This window comes from Ranitomeya imitator, chromosome 1, assembly GCF_032444005.1.
Source record: "Ranitomeya imitator isolate aRanImi1 chromosome 1, aRanImi1.pri, whole genome shotgun sequence".
NCBI lineage: Eukaryota > Metazoa > Chordata > Amphibia > Anura > Dendrobatidae > Ranitomeya > Ranitomeya imitator.
Genome location: NC_091282.1, coordinates 823,472,245 through 823,494,201, shown reverse-complemented (window position 1 = coordinate 823,494,201; position 21,957 = coordinate 823,472,245). Strand labels below are relative to the sequence as shown.

The window sequence follows — 21,957 nt, the reverse complement described above, 5'->3', positions numbered from 1 at the left end:
CGGCGAATGAAGCTAAATATAGGTCAATGATCTATATTTAGCTTCATTTGCGGTGAGGCGCCCTCTGCTGGCTGTTCCTAGATCATGGGAACTTTCCTAGAAAGCTCCCTTGCTCGAGATCATAAGAGGGCGCCCTCTGCTGGTTGTCCTCATATGAACTCGAGCCATATATACTATATAGAGGAGGAGATGACATACAGGTACATACTATGTACAGGAGGAGATGACATACAGGTTTATACTAAATACAGGAGGAGATGACACACAGGTATATACTATATACAGGAGCAGATTACCTACAGGTATATACTATATACAGGAGGAGATGACATACAGGTATATGCTATACATAGAAGATGACATATAGGTATATACTATATACAGGAGGAGATGACACACAGATATATACTATATACAGGAGGAGATGACATACAGGTATATACTATATATAGGAGGAGATGACATACAGGTATATACTATATATAGGAGGAGATGACATACAGGTATATACTATATATAGGAGGAGATGACATACAGGTATATACTATATACAGGGGAGATGACACACAGCAGGTATATACTATATACAGGGGAGATGACATACAGGTATATACTATATACAGGAGATGACATACAGGTGTATACTATATATAAGGGAGATGACAAACATGTATATACTGAGGTGAAAATGAGAGGTGTGAGGTGAAAATGAAAAGGTGTGAGTGCAAAATGAGAGGCGTGAGGGAAAATAGTGTAGTGATTGGAAAATGACAGATGTGAGGTCGAAATGACAAGTGTTTGGGGGAATGAGAGGAGTGAGGGAGAAAATGAGAGGTGTGAGGGAGAAAATGAGAGATGTGAGGGGGAAAATGAGAGGCGTGATGGGAAAATAAGAGAAGTGACGTGCTATAACTAACCACAGATATTTACTATGCCCAGGCAACGCCGGGCTCTTCAGCTAGTCTAATATATAAAGCTGAATGTGTGTGTGTGTGTATGTGTGTGTGTATGTCCGGGATTGGCATCTGCACCGTCGCAGCTACAACCACAAGATTTTGCACAGTCAGATGTCTGGACCCCGAGAGCGTCATAGGCTATGTTGTGAGGCAAAATTTTAACCCCGCGCGTTCCAATTCACCAATTTTGCCCCTATCTACATAATGGGGAAAAAGTGAAAGGAAAAGTGTTGGAGGCAAATTGACAGCTGCCAGATGTGAACAAGGGGGACTTAAAGAGTGAGAGCGATGGCGCCAAAGAGTATATACCGTACAGTTGCTAAGGTAGGGCCCCGACATGGGATACTCACCACACACGGGGATATGAACACACACACAAAATGTGCCACACACTACCACGTGCTTGAACACATGTACCACCCTCAGCACACATTTCACCACACATACACCAACCTCGCCACATAAAAGTCAAAACACAAAAGTCGCTGCTCAAAACTCACCTCGTGGAAAACTCACCACACGCAAAACTTGCACACGCGGAAAAATTGCCACTAGCACAAAAGTTGCAACACATGCAAAAGTTGCCTCTCACAAAACTTGCACATACTCAAAACTCACCATCCATAAAACTCGCCACGCGCAAAACTCGCCATGCGCAAAACTTGCTGCACACAACTTGCTACACTAACCTGTCACATGCAACTCGACACACAAAAAGTTGCTACACGCATGTCACTACACAAAACTCATCTCACAAAAGTCGCTACATGCATGTCGCCACACGCAACTCAACACACACAACTTGACACTTGAAACTCGCCAAAAAACACACAAGTCTGGTATTACCCTTCAAAAATAAAAATCTGATTAATAAGCAGACAAAATACAAGAGCAACAACTGTACCATATAGGAAATGCGGCAGCTGTCAGTCACATGACCTGTCTATTATGTGTATGTGTAAGCTAATATATACTGCCAGGGGGGAGGGCTTCCTGTTGGCTGGGGATTTATCAGGCTGCCAATTTAGCTTACAAATACTGAGGTAAAAATACTGAGCAAATAACGTGTGAACGAGGTCTAATACAGGAGGAGATGACATACAGGTACATACTATTGACATACAGGTAGATACTATATACAGGAGGAGATGACACACAGATATATAATAATAATAATCTTTATTTTTATATAGCGCTAACATATTCCGCAGCGCTTTACAGTTTGCACACATTATCATCACTGTCCCCGTTGGGGCTCACAATCTAGAATCCCTATCAGTATGTCATTGGAATGTGGGAGGAAACCGGAGTGCCCAAATGAAACCCATGCAAACACAGAGAGAGCATACAAACTCTTTGCAGATGTTGTCCTGGATGAGATTAGAACCCAGGACCCCAGCGCTGCAAGGCTGCAGTGCTAACCACTGCGCCACCGTGCTGTCACACAGGTATATACTATATACAGGAGGAGATGACATACAGGTATATACTATACACAGGAGGAGATGACACACACATATATACTATATACAGGGGAGATGACACACTGGTATATACTATATACAGGGGAGATGACATACAGGTACATACTATATACAGGGAAGATGACACACAGGTAAATGCAGGGGAGATGACACGCAGGTATATACCATATACAGGGGAGATGACACACAGGTATATACTATATACAGGAGGAGATGACACTCAGGTATATACTATATACAGGAGGAGATGACATACTGTAAGGGCTAGCGGAACGCACCAAATAATAAGACTGATAGTGTACGGTGCGTTCGTAGCCCGGGGTCCACCGTGCAGAGATGGAACCTGCTGCTGAGTAATGACGGACTATATGGCGGTACTCATAAGTATACTCGCGTGGGTTAAACTTCACCCAACGTGAAGGAAGCGATCGTGTTGCGTCACAGGATCGCGGTACCGCACATAGAAGGCGAGCAAGCAGTCAGCGAACTTAACCCCAACTAGGATTGAAGTCCGATTAGACCACTTGTTGACACAACACCGCAACAGGGTGTGTTAGGCAACTCTTATAATAAGAGCACCGAAGTGCGAACTGTGCCGTGCTGGCAGGCACCACTAAGCACCCAGACGTGGGTCAGGAAGCGCACTACTGGCGCGTGGCGCCGCACTGGCGGTCACAGCAATAGACGCTGATACGTGTGTGACACGTTGAGTGATTTGTCGGGCGCTAGATAGCAGCCATACTCCATACGCGAACAGTCATACAATAGGGTAGGGGTATTTAATGAACGACTTGCACTCACAACAAACACACGTATTCAATTGTACACTAGCGCATGGCCGTGCGGTCATGCGCAGTTTATATAATTGCAGGACAGGAAGTGGCCACAGAAACTTTGCCCTTCCAAGACCTGCCAAGAGGACCAATGGAATGCGCTGCAGAGCCAGAGCACATGACCCTCGATCTCCAACGGGAGATCTTGCTCTGGGCATGCTCAGTGTGCGCAAACAAGGACTTAGTCCCAGGGAAGTCCGCTCGCCGCTGACCAGCACTGACTTTAATGGCAGGAGCTGAAGAAGCAGCAGTAACTCTCTGTACAGAGTGAGAGCGAGCAAGACACTGGGAGCGACGTCCTTGCTGAGCAGACTCCACTGCGGCTGGAGGAGAATGGGAGACCGCAGTGGAGACGGATCAAGATTCCCCCTGTGCAGCAGAGGAAACTCGACTCCTAACATTGCCCCCCCCCCTCCTTGGGCCTCGCTACGCTCGAAGGCAGCAATGAGCTGTGGGGCCCGAATGTTTTCAGCAGGCTCCCAAGACCTGTCCTCTGGACCATAACCCTTCGAATCCACCAAATAAAACTTTTTGCCGCGTACCACCTTGCACCCCAAAATAGCGTTCACCTCGTAATCGTCTGTAGACGAACCCGATGTCCCGGCAGATGACTCGGAAAACCGGGACATGTATATGGGTTTCAAGAGGGACACATGAAAGGTGTCGGTAATACCCAAGCGTGGAGGAAGAGCCAGGCGGTAGACCACAGGATTAACCTGTTCGAGAACCTTGAAGGGACCCAAGTAGCGAGGAGCAAACTTAGTGGACTGAACTCGCAGCCTGATGTTACGGGCGGAGAGCCACACCAAGGCGCCAGGGGCAAAAGTCGGAGCGGGGCGCCGATGAACATCGGCGGAGGACCTCATTCTCTCCTTGGAGGCCCGAATGGCATCCTGCGTGCGATCCCAAATGTCCCATGCCTCCACAGCCCAGTCTGCCACCCTGGGATCAGCAGAAGACACAGGCATGGGCACAGGAACACGCGGATGCTGGCCGTAATTTAAGAGGAATGGAGTCTGACCGGTGGAGTCAGCTACGGCATTGTTAAGTGCAAACTCTGCCCACGGTAGCAAGGATGCCCAGTCATCCTGTCTGGCAGAAACAAAATGTCGCAGATATGTGACCAAGGTCTGGTTGGCCCTTTCTACCAACCCATTCGTCTCGGGATGATATGCCGAAGAGAGATTTAACTCAATACTGAGTAGACGACATAGCTCCCTCCAGAATCGAGACTCAAACTGGGGACCCCGGTCACTAACAATTTTGTCTGGCATACCGTGTAAGCGAAAGATATGCTTGATAAACAAGACAGCCAACGCCCGTGCAGATGGTAGCCGTGGAAGAGGTACCAAATGCACCATTTTGGAAAAATGATCGGTGATCACCCAGATAATGGTGCAATTACGAGACTTGGGTAAGCCAACCACAAAGTCCATCCCGACCATCTCCCAGGGCCTGTCAGCCACGGGCAGAGGATAAAGCAAACCAGCTGACCGTTGCCGAAGAGTCTTGTTCCTGGCGCAAGAGACACACGCCCGAACGTACTCCGCGACATCACGAGCCATATGCGGCCACCAGTATGTCCTCGCCAGTAACTCTGATGTCCTTTTAGTACCAAAATGTCCACCCACCCTGGACGAGTGCGCCCAAGAGAGAACCTCCGGTCGCAAACTAGATGGAACAAAAGGCTTGCCCGGGGGCACAGACTCCAGCGAAACCGGGGCCACGGTTCTCAAACTCTCGTTGGGGACAATAAGCCGAGGCTCCTCCTCCTCCTCCGCAGATGACACAACGGAGCGAGAGAGAGCATCGGCCCGAATGTTCTTCTCCCCAGAAAGGAAATGGAGGGTGAAATGAAACCGGGAGAAGAACAAGGACCATCTGGCCTGGCGAGAATTCAACCGCTGAGCTGTCTGCAGATACACCAAATTTTTGTGATCTGTGAAGACTTGGAAGGGAAAACGTGCTCCCTCCAAGAGATGTCTCCACTCCGAGAAAGCCAACTTCATGGCTAGCAACTCCCTGTCCCCGATGGAATAATTCCTCTCTGCTGGTGCGAAGGTCTTGGAGAAAAAGAAGCAAGGATGCTTCCGACCTTGAGCATCCTTTTGGAAGAGGACTGCTCCAGCACCAACAGAAGAGGCATCCACCTCCATGATAAATGGCTTATCAACATCGGGGCGATGAAGAATGGGAGCGCTAGCGAAGTGTGACTTAATAGAGATAAAGGCTTTGGAGACCTCCTCAGACCACAATTTGGGATTCGCCCCCTTCTTGGTGAGGGCAACCAAGGGAGCTACCAAAGTTGAGAAATGCGGGATGAACTGGCGATAATAATTGATGAACCCCATAAAGCGCTGCACCGCTTTAAGAGAATGGGGTTCCTGCCAGTCCATCACAGCCTGTAGTTTGGCAGGATCCATAGCCAATCCCTGGGCTGAGATGATGTAGCCTAGGAAAGGTAAGGACTCCTGCTCAAACATACACTTCTCCAACTTGGCATAGAGGGAGTTTGCCCGTAGGAGGTCGAAGACTTTGCAAACATCTCTCCGGTGGGAGTCAATATCTGGAGAGTAGATGAGAATATCATCCAGATAGACTACGACCGAGGTGGAAAGCATATCCCGGAAGATATCGTTCACAAAGTCTTGGAAAACGGCTGGGGCATTACAGAGCCCAAAGGGCATCACCAGATATTCATAGTGCCCATCCCTGGTGTTAAAAGCCGTCTTCCATTCGTCCCCCTCACGGATGCGAATCAGGTTGTAAGCACCCCGCAGATCTAATTTAGTAAATACCCTTGCTCCCCGAAGCCTATCGAACAGTTCAGATATCAAAGGCAAAGGGTATTTATTCTTAACGGTGATGGCGTTAAGACCCCTGTAGTCTATGCATAGACGCAATTCCCCACTCTTCTTCTGCCCGAAGAAGAACCCTGCCCCAGCAGGTGACACTGACTTCCTGATGAAGCCTCTTGCCAGATTTTCCTGGATGTACTGTGACATTGCCTCCGTCTCCGGGAGAGATAGCGGATAGACTCGACCCCGGGGAGGCTCAGCACCAGGCAAGAGGTCCATAGGACAGTCATAGGGGCGATGGGGCGGAAGGGTCTCCGCCGCCTTTTTGGAGAATACGTCTGCATACGACCAATACTGCTTGGGGAGAGAGGAAAGATCTGCGGGTACCTCAGTTGTAGCTACCTGAATGCACTCCCTCTGACACCTACCCCCACAAGATTCACCCCATCCCAGAATTCTGCCTGAGGACCACTCGATATGAGGAGAGTGGTACCATAGCCAAGGTATTCCCAACAGGACCTCATCAACTCCCTCTGGAATGACGAGCAGAGAAATAATCTCCTGATGAGATGGCGACATGGACAGAGTAAAAGGGATGGTCTGGTGAGTTATCTGTGAGGGCAGAGTCGACCCATTCACCACTCGTACCGTTACAGGTTGAGCTAGCATAACCAGAGGTATTGCGTGGCGTTGGGCGAAGGCAGAAGACATAAAATAGCCCTCCGCCCCAGAATCCACGCAGAGCTCTACCGAGTGGGAGAATGAGCCTATAGTAATTGTCCCCTTAAAGGACAGTTTAGAGGCAAACGTCGCCGTGTCTAGTGTACCTCCACCTACGACCACTAGACGCTGACGTTTCCTCGACCGCTGAGGACATCTGGTGGCTAAATGTCCAGACTGCTGGCAAACATGACAGACCCTGAATGCACAAGCGGTCCGGCACTTAGGTCCCGCTTGTGACACTTCTCTGGCCTCATGTGACTCAGGAACCAGGACCGGAGATTCCAGAGGTTTGGCGAAAGTAGGAGCCAGCCGAAACCTCTGCCTACACTGGGCTCGCTCTAACCTCCGCTCGTTAAAACGGAGGTCAATTCGAGTGGAGACTGTTATTAACTCCTCCAGTGTGGCAGGAATCTCCCTAGTGGCCAGAGCGTCCTTTACATGGTCAGCCAAGCCCCTCCAAAATATGGGGATAAGAGCTTTATCCGACCATTCCAGCTCAGATGCTAAAGTGCGGAATTGGACGGCAAAATGACTGACCAAGGACTCACCCTGAGTTAATGCCAGCAGTTGGAACGCAGTGTCATGGGTGACTTGAGGTCCTAAAAAGACCTGTTTTAAAGTGCTCAAAAACAGAGGAGCACTCTGCACCACATGATCGCCACGCTCCCACAGCGGCGTAGCCCATTCCAACGCCCTGTCCGACAATAGAGACACAATAAATCCCACCTTAGCCCCCTCTGTGGGGAAACGTGCAGCCAGAAGCTCGAGATGAATTGAGCACTGACTCACGAATCCCCTACAAAATTTGCTATTACCAGAAAATTTTTCTGGCAGCGGGAGGCGAGAAAATGTCGGAACAGGGGTGACAATGGACAAAGTTGCTGCAGCCACGCTGGCAGCCTGTACAGCAACTGCGGTAACATCCACAGCTGAGGTTGCGCTCTCGAGAGCCGCCAACCTACCCTCCAGCTGCTGTATATACCACAGGGATTGCTGTTTGTCCGTCATCACTAGCCAGACCCTGGCGCTAGTGTAATGTAAGGGCTAGCGGAACGCACCAAATAATAAGACTGATAGTGTACGGTGTGTTCGTAGCCCGGGGTCCGCCGTGCAGAGATGGAACCTGCTGCTGAGTAATGACGGACTATATGGCGGTACTCATAAGTATACTCGCGTGGGTTAAACTTCACCCAACGTGAAGGAAGCGATCGTGTTGCGTCACAGGATCGCGGTACCGCACATAGAAGGCGAGCAAGCAGTCAGCGAACTTAACCCCAACTAGGATTGAAGTCCGATTAGACCACTTGCTGACACAACACCGCAACAGGGTGTGTTAGGCAACTCTTATAATAAGAGCACCGAAGTGCGAACTGTGCCGTGCTGGCAGGCACCACTAAGCACCCAGACGTGGGTCAGGAAGCGCACTACTGGCGCGTGGCGCCGCACTGGCGGTCACAGCAATAGACGCTGATACGTGTGTGACACGTTGAGTGATTTGTCGGGCGCTAGATAGCAGCCATACTCCATACGCGAACAGTCATACAATAGTGTAGGGGTATTTAATGAACGACTTGCACTCACAACAAACACACGTATTCAATTGTACACTAGCGCATGGCCGTGCGGTCATGCGCAGTTTATATAATTGCAGGACAGGAAGTGGCCACAGAAACTTTGCCCTTCCAAGACCTGCCAAGAGGACCAATGGAATGCGCTGCAGAGCCAGAGCACATGACCCTCGATCTCCAACGGGAGATCTTGCTCTGGGCATGCTCAGTGTGCGCAAACAAGGACTTAGTCCCAGGGAAGTCCGCTCGCCGCTGACCAGCACTGACTTTAATGGCAGGAGCTGAAGAAGCAGCAGTAACTCTCTGTACAGAGTGAGAGCGAGCAAGACACTGGGAGCGACGTCCCTGCTGAGCAGACTCCACTGCGGCTGGAGGAGAATGGGAGACCGCAGCGGAGACGGATCGAGATTCCCCCTGTGCAGCAGAGGAAACTCGACTCCTAACACATACAGGTACATACTATATACAGGGGAGATGACACACCAATATATACTATATTCAGGAGGAGATGACACACATGTATATACTGTATACAGGAGGAGATGACACAGGTATATACTATATACAGGGGAGATGACACGTATATACTGTATACAGGAGGAGATGACACACAAATATATACAGGAGCAGATGACACACGTATATGCTATATACAGGAGAAGATGACACAGATATATACTATATACAGGAGCAGATGACACACAGGTATATACTATATGTAGGAGGATATGACATACAGGTACATACTATATACAGGAGGAGATGACACACAGGTATATACTATATACAGGAGGAGATGACTTACAGGTATATACTATATACAGGAGGAGATGACATACAGGTATATACTATATAAAAGAGATGACACATAGGTATATATAGGAGGAGATGACATACAGCAGGTATATACTATATACAGGGGAGATGACATACAGGTATATACTATATATAGGAGGAGATGACATACAGGTATATAGTATATACAGAAGAGATGACATACAGGTATATACAGTACTATATACAGGAGGAGATGACATACAGCAGGTATATACTATTTATAGGGTAGATGACATACAGGTGTATACTATATATAAGGGAGATGACAAACATGTATATACTGAGAGGAAAATGAGAGGTGTGAGGTGAAAATGAAAAGGTGTGAGTGCAAAATGAGAGGAGTGAGAGAAAATAGTGGAGTGATCGGAAAATGACAGATGTGAGGTCGAAATGACAAGTGTTAGGGCGGAATGAGAGGAGTGAGGGGGAAAATAAGAGGAGTGAGGTGTAAGGGAGAAAATGAGAGATGTGAGGGGGAAAATGAGAGGCGTGATGGGAAAATAAGAGAAGTGAGGTGCACAGATATTTACTATGCCCATGCAACGCCGGGCTCTTCAGCTAGTATATACATATATGTGTCTACTGACATATATATATATATAGACAGTATATATGTTTTTATTTTTGGTCACATGGATCCCTTGTATTGCCGTATGTCGGTTTTGCAAGCCTGCGATAAAAACACGCAGTACGGATGTCACACGGATGTCACACGGATCATTTGATGCGAGAAAATCGCATCCTCGCACTGCTCACGGATCAATGTTTTGGCAACATTTGTGCGATTCTCGTCCATCAAAAACTGTCCATTTTTTTATACGTTGTGTGTGTCCCCGGCCTAATAGGTATATACTCACCCTCGGACACGCCCTGGTTCTAACCCGCAGCCTTCCTTCCTAAGAATCAGGGCCTGAAGGACCTTAGATGACGTCGCGGCTTGTGATTAGTCGCGTGACGCCCATGTGACCGCTCACGTGACCAATCACAAGCCGCGACGTCATCGAAGGTCCTTCAGGCACTGATTCTAATGAAGGAAGGCTGCCGGTGAGAACCAGGGCCCGTCCAAGGGTAAGTATATCAATATTTTTTATTTTTATTCTTTATTTTACACTTAAATATGGATCCCAGGGCCTGAAGGAGAGTTTCCTCTCCTTCAGACCCTGGGAACCATTAGAAACCCAATGCACTGCATTGGGTTTCGTGTTTCGGCCGACCCCGACCCCGACTTTTCTATAGGATCGGCCTATTTCACTCGACCCGACTTTTGAAAAAGTCGGGTTTCGTGAAACCCGACCCGATCCTATAAAACGAAAAGTCGCTCAACCCTAGTCGCCAACCCATTTTAGCAGGAATCTGGTCATTGCTACCTCATCTGAGAGCTATACTTTATAACAGGAGACAAAAGAGTCAAAAAATAGCCAATAAATTACAGAATAACCTTATTTATTGAAAAATCCGTCACTGGTTTCCACATAAAAATTCATGAAGTTATCAAAAAGTATATAGTATATGGTTTACAATAACAATGTGACTAAATCCATGGAAACATTCAATGACCCTGGAATACAGAACGGGACATACGTAATTGCCACAAGATCAGGAGATTTCCACAGATGGACAGCATATCTATAAATTGCTTCCAAATCAGTATATATATCTCAGATATATAGTGGTTTAACAGAACAGTGCAATCAAATTAGTGATAATTTAATCACCATACATCTCTGTGCAGTACATACAAGATAATATATAGTTGGATAAAAGGGATAATTACCCATATGTGCAAAAGTCACGTCTGGATCCTGGTCACCTTACCCCAACGGGTGTTTCGCGTGTGATTGTTACTGCTTTCTCAGGGGGCGTGGCTTAATCAGGATCTCAGTCCGGTTTAAGTAGTGATTACATCCGATCATGTGATCGTCAGAAAAAGTGCAAGTGCGCATGTGTGAAACGCAGACAATCTTCCTCCCTGCGTCTCAAGCCTCAACCCAGACAAAAGAACCACGATTACGTGAGTGGGCCGGCGCCACACCCAAACACCGCGACACAGGGCCACCGCTGAACAGGGAGTGAGACAGAAGGAATTTTGCATGTCTGCGTGTACATGTGCAAAAATATGTTTGACAATAATGTGACTAAGTGCTCATATGTGCAAAAAAGTGCAGTGTACTAAATATAATAACAATTTCATAGGTAGCAATACAAAACATCTGCCCATATAAATAAGCCAATGAGCAACATTATAAACATAAAAATGACATCAATAAACACTGTTGCCACAAACAATCAGAAATAATGTATGGGGAAATACATGATACTATAATATATAAACACATTGATGAATAATTAATGAATTGTAAGTTTAAGATCTACATAGACAGGTCAATCAAATCAGTCACATACTGTGGATCTCCAACAAGTGACTCATTTCATATCACAATTAATTTGTTACTTATCAAAATCCACATAAACAAATGAGTCCACTTATAGATCTTTATGTCTCCTCTCATTTGATAGCAGCATGATGTAGGCAAAAAGACCCTGAATCCTTTGATGTATCACTTAGATGCCAGGGTGCAGCTGATCTCACAACCATAGTTTATAAATGTAGAATGTAGCAGAGCTGAGAAAGATAACCCCGCCCACATCAGACTTTCTATGTACGGTATATTTTCTATTGACAGTGAGCTGCTTATCACAGGAGGGCGCGCAGTCGCGTGCAATTCAGACCATAGATAATCTATTAGTGATAAAACCTTCAGTGTAAGTAAATAACAGCACACAACCTGATATATTACAAACCTGAATTCAGTGTTTAACCCTTTTTTCATGCTGTCCTAACATTATATAGCAATAATTCCCTTTAACCCCATGTGTGTTTGTATTTTTGTTTTTTCTCCCCCTTCTTCCTTGAGCCATAAGTTTTTTTATTTTTATGTCCACATAGACTTTTGAGGGCTTGTTTTTTGAGGGACCAGTTGTACTTTTGAAAGAAAATTGTCATGATCCTATGGTAGGATTTGAGCAGGAGCCTTGGGGGTTAATGCTGCTGGCCTCCCTTTGGATAGGGGAGGGCTTTTTATAGCCTCAGGAGGCTTGCTTCCTTGTCAGTTACACTTCTGCCCTCAGCTGAGTTAACCCCTGACCCCTGTACGCTTGTGTGTTTGTGCCTTGTGCCTGACTTGTGAGTCTGCATCCTGTTTTGTCTCAGCCTGTCCTCCACGTCTTAGTCCTGCCAATAAAGCTCATTTGAATTTGAATTTGAATTTGAATGTGCAGTTTGCAGTCTGATCCAAGTCGCACTTGCCTGTCGATTAGGTTCTGTCTGTAGATTATCTGCTTCTCTGGCCCCAGCTTGGTTTCTGACTTCCCTTTCAGTTGTTCCCTTGGCTCTGGTATTACTAGCTGAGTTTCCTGACACCCGTTTGTACCCGGTTACTATACACTTGTCGGCTCCCCAGCCGGTCACCTCCCGCTTATAACTTTGGAGCTTCGCTGTTAGCTCTGGGAGCTCCGGCGGCTGGCCCCGCCCTGGTTCCTCCTCCTGCAATCACATGCCGCAGGTCCTGCATGCCGGCGACCATGCCATTCTGTGTCTGCGGGTGCTGTCTACACATTCCCGTTCTGCTGTATGGGACTTGTGTCCGGACCTGGACAGGTCGGTTACGGGGTCCCTGATAAAAATATTCACTTGACCACATAGTGTACTGGAAAACTGGGGAAAAAATTCAAGTTGGGAGAAATTATGAAAAAAATGCAATTCTCACATTTTTTTTGCAAATCGTTTTTACCATGTACATTTTGTGGTAAGAATGACTTCACAATATGTTTCTCTTCATAAGTACGATTACGATGATACTAAACATGTCCAATTTTTTTTAATTAATTTAGTGTTTAAAAAAACATCAGAAGTTTGAAAAAATATACAGTGGGGAAAAAATTATTTGGTCATCCACCAACTATGCAAGTTCTCCCAGAGGCCTGTAATTGACATCATAGGTAGACCACAAATATGAGAGTCAAAATGAGAAAACAAATCCAGAAAATCACCTTGTCTGATTTGACAAGATTTATTTTGCAAATTATGGTGGAAAATAAGTACAGTGCCTTGCGAAAGTATTCAGCTCCCTGGAACTTTTCAACCTTTTCCCACAAATCATGCTTCAAACATAAAGATACCATATCTAATTTTTTGGTGAAGAATCAACAAGAAGTAGAACACAATTGTGAATTTGAACGAAATTTATTGGTTATTTTAATTTTGGGGGGAAATTCAAAAACTGAAAAGTGGGGCGTGCAATATTATTCGGCCCCTTTAACTTAATACTTTGTTGCGGCACCTTTTGCTGTGATTACAGCTGCAAGTCATTTGGAGTATGTCTCTATCAGTTTTGTACATCGAGAGGCTGAAATTCTTGCCCATTCTTCCTTGGCAAACAACTCGAGCTCAGTGAGGTTTGATGGAGATCGTTTGTGAACAGACTTGTGGTATTTCCTGAGGAAGGAGTCATATGCACTCTGAAACGCATAGAATAGACCACTGTTCAATTGTACATTTTGCCTGTTTTGGATGAGCTGGCAGCGCGGATCATAACCCACAAATCCTCCTATTCAGCTACGCATGTCGACCGGTGGATCTGCGGCAGCCAGCACTATATGCTTATGAATATTTTACATCAGGTGAGCAGTTACATTACTGGCGAATCTTATCTTAAATTGTGAGATAAGACACTATCTACGCTTTTTCTTTCCTACAAGGTATATTACTAGAAGTGAAAAATGGAGAAAGGCAGAGGTGAAAAATGGAGGTGGCACATGTGAAAAAGGGAGAGGTGAAGAAGTAAAAGGGGAAAGAGGAAGAGGTGAAAATGGAGAAGGGCAGAGGTGAAAAGGGAGAGGGGCAGAGGTGAAAAGGGAGAGTGGAGAGGTGAAAACAGAGAGGGGCAGATGTGAGAAATGGAAAGTGGCAAAGGTGCAAAATGGAGGGTGGCAGAGGTGATAAAAGGGAAAGGAAAGAAGTGAAAAGGGAAAGAGGAATAGATGAAAAGGGACAGGGGCAGAGGTGAAATGAGAGAGGGGCAAAGGTGAAAAGGGAGAGGGGAAGAGGTGAAAAGGGAGAGGGGTAGAGTAAAACTGTGAGGGTCCTTTTAAATGTACGGTATGTTACTGAAACACCACAGCATTTTCAGAGTAAAGCATATCTGCTTGAAATGATGTAGCTGGACTAGGATTCATTCTCTCTATAGTCCGGGCAGCATGAATCACTTTGAGCAGTTTTTTTTAAACACAGTGTTTAGTGCTTTACAGCATTTTAGTTTTCAATTATTTTTTTTTTAAACTTAGTGAGAAATTCATGCCCCTGAAACACTGCATAACAGCTGTGTATTCAGACATTGTACAATAGATTGTCATCAAGCATCTGGATGCATATTTCCTTACTTTCTCACTTGACTGAATATGATTACTAACACTAGTTTGGATCCATGATGTCTACTGTCTATACGTGTTAAGTAATAGATCCAGATGCACTTCTTTGTAGTTATTCCAGCAATAAATACCAGACTTGAGAAGGAAGCCTTCTATCCATATATAGACAGCAAATGTTCTGGCATCTAAGGGCAGCAAAAATTTGATAACAAGAAAGTAAATACTCCACAACTTATTTTTAGTTAAGAAGTATAATCCTACTGAAATACTGTTTTTGAAGTCGCGAGTTACAGAAGTTTTTTAACTTTGAGCTTTACAGATATGTATATAGTTGTAAAGATAAAACTGTGTACAATGAAAACAGCATAAATTTTATAATTAATTTTATCAGCGCTATAAAAAAAATCTCTGAAATTTAGCTTCAACATTTGCAAACATTTCTTTTCATATTCTTATCAAAGGATATGTAAGCGAGTGGTATGTGAGCGTGTCATACGGATGGCAATGCCGAGATTGACTGCAAGTCTCCTGACCTGAGCTTACTGATTCTTAGACATGTATGATTCTGTTATTTCCGGTCAGGAGGCTCACGGTTGGATCAAGAAACACTGATGTCTGAACTCAAAGTAAGACTTGTATTAGTAGAAAGTGACCAATATTGGCAACAAGAATTGCTGAGAGATATTTCCAACAGATGCTTCTTTTTTCTTAGAAAATTAGGGGTTGATTTACGTAAACTTTAATTCCACAATACCAAGAAGATGCAAAAATTTGTGGCGTAAAAGTGTTGTGGCCTTTGGTAGTGTGTTCACACCAGTTTCAAGCAGCTCCGTCAAAATGGTCAAACTGCAGAGAAACCGAGGCAGGATGGGACATGACTGCCCATTTGCAAAATTCAGCAAAATTGCAGACGTTTTTACACTACAAATGGTATTCTAGTGCTTGAATAAATTGGTGCATCTTACTTCAGCGAGCTCTTCATTAATACTTGTGTGCACAATGCTAGTCTTGATGAATTGGCCCCTAAGACTTTGGTAGGTTACATTGTCCCTGGAACATGGGTTTGGTACACTGTAAATAATTGTTATACATTTATATTTGCTACCAGATTTTAACTCTGTCTTTACCTTTTACATTTTTCAGATTTTCATAGTGCAAACAGTTGTTCAGCAACCCAATGATGAACTCATGAATGGAGAAATTCCTAGAGCTACAGAGAAACTGCTTCTTATTTTTCTTCGAGTGGCAACATGGAATCAGATATTAGATCCCTGGGTTTATATCCTATTTAGAAGAGCAGTTTTAAAAAGAATTTACCCAAGTCTGAATTCCCGTCCCTCAATTATATCTTTATATCCAACACTTACCACTTCCTTACGTCGGAAATACACTCATGAATCAGTCATAAATTAGTTACAGCATTTCCAACTACCCTCCTTGTAAAAACTGCTTATATTATATAGCATATAACATAGAGAAGGTAATCTAGCCAGCTTTAATAAAGCTTCTTCACTAGTGATAAGCGAGTGTACTCGTTGCTCGGGTGACCTCCGAGTATTTGTTAGTGTTCGGAGATTTAGTTTTCATCACCTCAGCTGAATGATTTACAGCTATTACGATACGATACGATACGATACACTTTATTGATCCCGTGGGAAATTATGGTATCACAGCAGCACGACTTAAATCATAAAAATCATAAAGGAATTACATAGTTGACATGACAGTGGAGTTGACAGAAGAACATTATACATTATACATTAGAATAGGACATACACAACGAGTGAACTGAAATGTAGAGAAATAAGTAGACATTCACCTTGGTGGTTTAACCCTAATGTTATTGTTGTACATTCCCATGGCAGTTGGCACAAACGATTTCCTATATTTTTCCTTCTTACACCTCAGAAGTATAAGCCGGTTACTGAAGGTGCTCTTCTGTCTCATGAATAGCTCATATAGTGGATGTGCATTATTGTTCATAATTGCCACACACTTTTTCAGAGTTCTTTTCTCCACTACCTCCACAAAAGAGTCCAGATTACAGCCGACAGCAGAACTTGCCTTCTTAATAATCTTATTCAGCTTATTAGCATCAGAGGCCCGCACACTACTACCCCAGCACGTGATTGCAAAAAAGATGGCACTTGCCACCACAGATTGGTAGAACATTTCTAACATTTTGCTACACACATTAAAAGACCTCAGTTTCCTTAGGAAATACAATCTGCTCATCCCCTTCTTGTAGACAAACTCTGAGTGGCATCTCCAGTCCAGTTTGCTATCCAAATGGACCCCCAAATATTTGTAACTCTCCACCTGCTCTACCTCCTGACCAGCATTAGTGATCGGTAAGCATTCCAACTTAATCCTGCTATAGTTGGCCACCAACTCCTTGGTTTTCTTAACATTTAGTTGTAGACAGTTACCATTGCACCAATCCACGAAATTCGACACCACCCTTCTATATTCCTCATCCCCCTGATCTCCCCTAATGCATCCCACAACCACAGAGTCATCCGAAAATTTTTGAAGGTGGCAAAGTTCAGATTTATACTATACTATTACCCAGTCTGAGTACACGTGGGGGTTGCTAGGGAATCCCCACATGTACTTAGCCTGGCTACTAGCTGTAAATCATTCAGCTGTGGTGAGGAAAACTAAATCTCCGAACACTAACAAATACTCAGAGGTCACCCAAGCGTGCTTGGGAAAACCAAAGCACGAGTACACTCGCTCATCACTATTCTTCACTTATTGGATATGCTTTCTTCAGGTCTTAAAGCAAGTTACTGTTGTTTGCAATACTAATAATCACCATCGTCGTTTACATAAGTATCAATGAAGTAAAAGTTCCAGTTTACAGCTTGTTTTGTATATTCTAGAGAAGTATGTAGAATTTTATTGACAGGCAGCCATGATTTTCTTTCCTGAGAGATAACAAGATCAGGTAAAAAAAATGTATCTTGTAGCATTCTGTTTTCATACGGATTTTGTAACATCAAGAAATTGACACATAAACTGGAGAAAATATGACATGTATAGGCCCTCAGTGAAATAAAATATCAGATACCTTACTTGAGTTTTAAAAGTAATTGCTCTACTACACACAATGAATCCTTTCATGTTAGGTGATTTTTATTTCTGAAATGCATATGCAATGTCTTGTTTCCTGTAAAATATTTATACAAAATTAAAATTAGTAGAAGATGTGTAAAGGTTTTAAATATTTCGTAATCAACATGTCAAGAACTGTGATGATGTTAGTAAAAAGCACCTGTCACTTCATCAAAAAATATAAATGAAATACCTTGTAAACCTTTCTGAGTTCCCCTGATCCTGCTGAATTTTTCTGTTCTGTGCTGCATCACAGCATTGAAGAGATATGCATAGATGTTGCTTTTGGAGCACAGCATGTGAAATCTCTTCTTTCAGACCAACTGGGCATATTGTCAGAGTCTTCTCTAGGGCCGTACTCTCTCTCCCCTCTCTTCTGACACTGTCAATTGTAAAGGAGTGGAAGAGCACCCCTTGTGAAATCATGTGTGTTAATGTAATGCTTTGACTTAGGTTTTACAGTGCCTTGCGAAAGCATTCAGCCCCCTGGAACTTTTCAACCTTTTCCCACATATCATGCTTCAAACATAAAGATACCAAATGTTATTTTTTTGTGAAGAATCAACAACAAGTGGAACACAAATGTGAAGTTGAATGAAATGTATTGGTTATTTTAAATTTTTGTGGAAATTCAAAAACTGAAAAGTGGAGCGTGCAATCATTGTGGATCTCTGAATGATCCAATGTTGTCCTAAATGCCTAATGATGATAAATATAATCCACCTGTGTGTATTCAAGTCTCCGTATAAATGCACCTGCTCTGTGATAGTCTCAGGGTTCTGTTTGAAGCACAGAGAGCATCATGAAGACCAAGGAACACAACAGGCAGGTCCATGATACTGTTGTGGAGAAGTTTAAAGCCGGATTTGGATACAAAATGATTTCCAAAACTTTAAACATCCCGAGGAGCACTGTGCAAGCGATCATATTGAAATGGAAGGAGTATCATACCACTGCAAATCTACCAAGACCCGGCTGTCCCTCTAAACTTTCATCTCAAACAACGAGAAGACTGATCAGAGATGCAGCCAAGAGGCCCATGATCACTCTGGATGAACTGTAGCTGAGGTGGGACAGTCTGTCCATAGGACAACAATCAGTTGTACACTGCACAAATCAGGCCTTTGTGGAAGAGTGGCAAGAAGAAAGCCATTTCTCAAAGATATCCATAAAAAGTGTTGTTTAAAGTTTGCAACAAGCCATCTGGGAGACACACCAAACATGTGGAAGAAGGTGCTCTGGTCAGATGAAACCATAATCAAACTTTTTGGCAACAATGCCAAACGATATGTTTGGCGTAAAGGCAACACAGCTCATCACCCTGAACACACCTTCCCCTTTGTCAAACATGGTGGTGGCAGCATCATGGATTGAGCCTGATTTTCTTCAGCAGGGACAGGGAAGATGGTTGAAATTGATGGGAAGATGGATGGAGCCAAATACAGGACCATTCTTAAAGAAAACCTGTTTGATTCTGGAAAAGAGCTGAGACTGGGACGGAGATTTGTCTTCCAAGAAGACAATGATCCCAAACATAAAGCAAAATCTACAATGGAATGGTTCACAAATAAACGTGTCCAGGTGTTAGAATGGCCAAGTCAAAGTCCAGACCTCAATCCAATCGAGAATCTGTGGAAAGAGCTGAAAACTGCTGTTCACAAACGATCTCCATCAAACCTCACTGAGCTCGAGCTGTTTGCCAAGGAAGAATGGGCAAGAATTTCAGTCTCTCGATGAACCAAATTGATAGAGATATACCCCAAGCAACTTGCAGCTGTAATCGCAGCAAAAGGTGGCACAACAAAGTATTAAGTTAAAGGTGCCGAATAATATTGCACACCCCACTTTTCAGTTTTTGAATTTCCACAAAAATTTAAAATAACCAATAAATTCCGTGCAGCTTCACAATTGTGTTCCACTTGTTGCTGATTTACATTTGGTATCTTTATGTTTGAAGCATGATATGTGGGAAAAGGTTGAAAAGTTCCAGTGGGCCGAATACTTTCACAAGGCACTGTAAGTGTGTTTTATCTAGTTTGGGCCTGTAGTAGTTAGTCTGAAGAAAGAGTTATCTATTAGAACTGCTCATTGAGGGAAGAGATAAATGGGCATAGGCACTTGTATTTCCTGTATGTAAAGGAGTTGGAGAGAAGTTAATGAAGGACAAGAATTTCTTTGTTAAGAATAAGGCCAGAAGTAGAGAGTATGTTTAGTCCAGCTGAGTGTGAGAACAAATTTCTACCAGCAACTGACTTTTATACAGCTGGAGTGTGAAGATTGAAAGAGAATTAAGAAGATAACTTCTATTTGCAGTGAGTATGACTGTAGCAGTTTAGAGCTATAGGAAGCAGAATTCTCGATGGCAGCTAGTAGAAGTGGGCTAAAAGGGCATCATATTGGCCTGTCCTGCAAGGTAGTCGCTTCCTATTCTGACCAGGAGGGGACACAAAGGTACACCTGGAGTGGAGGATAAAGGAATTGAAAAATTGAAAGTCAGAGTTAGAAAACTTGAGAAGTACTCTGACGCTCGTGCAGAATATCAATCTCATCATATCGCCCAAATCTGATATGCATAGAGAGCCTCTGTATGATACAGAATAGTTGTACCAAAAGTACTGTATCTGCTATCATTTGTTGCAATTGTTTTTAAAGAATTTCAGTATCTTTATCTTTTTACATTGGACTCTGATCTCCCTGATTCGTCACATGTTTTCAAGGTTCCTATACCATCAAACCCCTAGTGGTCTGAATGGGGTGGACAGCAAACCACCCATTATTCTTTGCTATTTCTCTTGGAAAATGACACCATGTGGTCGTTCTGATTTAATTCACAGTACATTAGTTTTGTTACACATATTGCACATGAATTCCATTTCTGTCTTCCTAGAATAGAACAGAGAAATTGTATTGCCTAACCAAGATATGAGGGAAGTAGTGAATCAGATTAGTCTTACAAAAGCAGGGGCCATACTGCTATTATGCTGTATACTAAGTTTATACAGTGCATTACATGACAGAAAAATTGACTGACAAAAATGAAGCACACTGCAGTTAAGCGAGCATCGCTGCAAGACTAGTGATTGCCTCTTTGCTGCCAGCATGCTCACTTGGATTAATTAACTTCTTGTCCAACTTATAAAGCTCTGACATCAATCATAACTGAGTAGATGTACTAGCAGCAAGAAGACCACGACTATCCTTGATGCGCCACTGCACAAAGTGGAAGATGATGGGAAGTGCGGTGCATAGCATGTTTGTAATTCATTCTATTGTATCATACAAGGGTTGGTAATTTAACTAGATTAGAATGCTACAGAATGAATAGTGAACTGTAGGAATGATCTGCCAGCAGAGTGTGCATACCACATGCTGACACTGCAATTAACCCCTTAACGACCGCCGATATGCCTTTTAACGGCGGCCGCTAAGGGTACTTAAACCACAGCGCCGTTAATTAACGGCGCTGTGGAAAAAGTAAATAGCGCCCCCCAGAGTCGGATTTTCTCTGGGGTCTCGGCTGCCGGGGGTAGCCGAGACCCCAGAGAACATGATTCGGGTTTTTTTTTACCGACCCCAGATTTGCGATCGCCGGTAATTAACCGTTTACCGGCGATCGCAAAAAAAAATAATTGCGATTTCTTTTTAATTTCTCTGTCCTCCGATGTGATCGCACATCAGAGGACAGAGAAATGGGGTCCCAGGTAGCCCCCCAATACTTACCTGTCTCCCCCGGTGCTCCTCGTGGCTCCCGATGGGCGCCACCATCTTCAAAATGGCGGGCGCATGCGCAGTGCGCCCGCCGGCCGGCACCGGTAGGATCTTTGGGGTCTCAGCTGCCGGGGGTAGCCCAGACCCCAAAGAACATGATCGGGGTCGGTTTTACCGACCCCTGTTTTGCGATCGCCGGTAATTAACTGTTTACCGGCGACCGCAAAAAAAAAAAAAAGCAAAGTGTAATTCTCTGTCCTCTGATGTGATCGCACATCAGAGGACAGAGAAATAGGGGGATTCGGGGACCCTATTATACTCACCAGTGTCCCTGGGTCCTCCTGCTGCTCCTCCTGGCCGCCGGCATCTTCTTGGCAAAAGAAAATGGCGGGCGCATGCGCAGTGCGCCCGCCATCTGTCGCCATCTGCCGGCTGGCAGGAGAAGAGCAGTTGGGGCTAAAATTAGATCCAAGACAAAAAGAAAAAAAGGTCGAGCTGCACAGCCT

At 44.3% G+C, this 21,957-nt stretch overlaps 1 protein-coding gene across 4 annotated transcripts in view; it reads left to right on the top strand.

Annotated features, from left to right (window-relative positions):
• The window catches only part of TBXA2R (thromboxane A2 receptor), a 226,653-nt gene extending 208,709 nt beyond the window's left edge, over positions 1 to 17,944 (top strand). For all 4 annotated transcript variants that reach the window (XM_069740437.1, XM_069740446.1, XM_069740462.1 and 1 more), the window contains exon 3: positions 15,770 to 17,944. In XM_069740437.1, coding sequence (XP_069596538.1) covers positions 15,770 to 16,039 — 270 coding nt within the window. In that variant the 3' untranslated portion in view covers positions 16,040 to 17,944. The remainder of the gene's footprint in view (positions 1 to 15,769) is intronic.
• The last annotated feature ends 4,013 nt before the right edge of the window (positions 17,945 to 21,957 follow it).